The 2,175-nt window shown below is 49.1% G+C and overlaps 1 protein-coding gene across 1 annotated transcript in view; it reads left to right on the top strand.

Moving 5' to 3' along the window:
- Nucleotides 1-1,903: 1,903 nt before the first annotated feature.
- The window catches only part of MRPS24 (mitochondrial ribosomal protein S24), a 3,766-nt gene continuing 3,494 nt past the window's right edge, over nucleotides 1,904-2,175 (top strand). Inside the window, exons 1-2 of the mRNA XM_011958774.1 lie at nucleotides 1,904-1,987; nucleotides 2,067-2,135. Coding sequence (XP_011814164.1) covers nucleotides 1,949-1,987; nucleotides 2,067-2,135 — 108 coding nt within the window. The 5' untranslated portion in view covers nucleotides 1,904-1,948. The remainder of the gene's footprint in view (nucleotides 1,988-2,066; nucleotides 2,136-2,175) is intronic.

The following is a 2,175-nucleotide window of genomic DNA, read 5'->3' on the forward strand; positions in this document are numbered from 1 at the left end:
GGCTTGAATAGAGGAAAGCATAAATTTGATCATCTTATTGCCTACTGCTTTATGGGCAAAACTTGATTCCCAACCACAGCCTTCGTGATGCGGCCCCTGCCCACCTTGGGCCCCAATAGGTGTTGTGCCATTGCCACCTTTTCCTCTGATCAGTCCAAGGATCTTGTTTCCCTTTCTCCTTCCCCTTTCCTCTGATTAGGGTGGTGTTGCTATGAGTTCTCATAGAACCCTCAACAGCTGGCTCATCTCCCAAACGGGATATGTGGCTATCAGGGACTCGTTAAAAACAACAACCAAACCCACAATTGCTCTCTCCCTCTGCCAGGCACATCACCCTGTAATTTACACAACCACCATTATTGTCCCCAGTTTACAGATGAGAGAAACCGAGGCTCAGGAGGTTCAGTCACTTGCCCAAAGTACACGGCCAGGAAGCACTGGGTCCAGGATTTGGACTCAGGCAATTCAGATGCCAGGTCCCATGTTCCTCACCACCTTGGAGCAAATTAATGGAACTTAACAATTATAAAATTATTGAACATTATGAAAACTTTAAAAATATTGTCAGTTGAAAAGGATTTCTTAGGAAATGTTGAAAGTTCTTACATTTGCAAAGTATTATGGATTGGAGGGCATCTCATCCTTGCTCTGTCCCTTTATTCAATATGCATAACAGTTGGGGGCCGCACTTTCTAAAAATTAATAATAAAACATTTCTGGTGAAGTGGACATGGAAGACCTTGTGCTTTTATTACGGGTTTTTTGAGAACCCACCTTCATGTAATCAGAGGTCATGGGAAATGGACTGGACTGAAGTCAAGAGACTTGTGTCTTGGTCCCTCTCTCCCTCTCCTCAATGTGGTCATGGGCAACTCATTTCCACCATTCTTCCATTTCCCCTTCCCATGGATCATAATCCAGTCCTCCCCCTGACAGGAAACTGCGGCATATGCAAGTACTGTACCATTAAGGGGAATGATGTAGACCCAGAACGGCCAAAATATTGGCAATTTCACATGACTCAACCAAACACAATCCATCATTTATTAAATATTCTCTTGATCCTAATAGCTCTATAAGGTAGTACTAGTATTAAGGCCCATTTTATAGATAAGAGAACTGAGTCTTAACTGTACAAATATTGTTGTACACGGGCCTGCCTCCAGAGCCCGTGTTTTTTCCATGACCATGGTGACTTCTAAATTAAATATCCGGTGTTGCTATTTTTCCGTTTGACATTAATAATTACTGGCTACCAATAACAGTGGCGACTCACTGGTTTGAGCATTACAGGACCTGCGATATTCTCATGAATTTCCTTGCCCTCCGGCCCTTTCCTCATACTTAAAATTTTCCTTCCCCAGGGGCCAGTTACCAGTACGGTCACATGTGGCAAACCCATTCTTGCATAACTGCATAAGTCATCCTTGAAGAATTGGGTGACGTTTTAACCAAAATATGTTTCTTTATTTGTGGATAAAAGTCTGGAGGGCTTTTCTGGCTTTTTCTTTTTTTTTTTTTACGAATATTATTTGGAGGCACAACTCAGCAGCCTAATTCATAGCACCTGGGTAAACGCTTGGCTCCTCTTCGGGCCCCGAGGGTGCAAGTTGGGTAGGACGGGGTCCGGTGGGCCGCACACCCATCACCCGTACTAGCGTGAGGTTGTTGAAGAGGAAATCTCACGTTTCGCATCCTCAAATTTCCGGATCTGAAACCCGATGCAAGCAGCAACCGCGGCAGAGCGAACAGCGGCGGGATGAGCATTCACAAGGCTGAGCATTCACAGGGCTGCGGGGAAGGCGGGAGTGACAGCTACCCAACACACCGCGGCCCCGCCCCGCAGAGGCCCGCCCCCGCCAGAGTACAAGCTCCGACTTGGTCTCGTCCAAACCTGTCCCCACCCCTCAGCGCGCTGTGGTACGTCCCGCGCTCAGCTCGGCCCAAAATGGCGGCCTCCGTGTGCAATGGGTTGCTGGGGCCACGGGTGAGTGGGTGATTCGGCCGGTCCTGGCGAGTCGGATGTGGGGTCCCTAGTTTCCGCCTCACGCGCCCTCCCTCCACAGGTGCTGTCCTGGAGCCGAGAGCTGCCTTGCGCTTGGCGCGCCCTGCACACCTCCGCGGTCTGCGCCAAGGTGAGCACAGCGGGGGCCGGTGCCTGGGGCCCTGGGGGTC

This window comes from Colobus angolensis, unplaced genomic scaffold (genome assembly GCF_000951035.1).
Source record: "Colobus angolensis palliatus isolate OR3802 unplaced genomic scaffold, Cang.pa_1.0 Scaffold475, whole genome shotgun sequence".
NCBI classification, from domain to species: Eukaryota; Metazoa; Chordata; class Mammalia; order Primates; family Cercopithecidae; genus Colobus; species Colobus angolensis.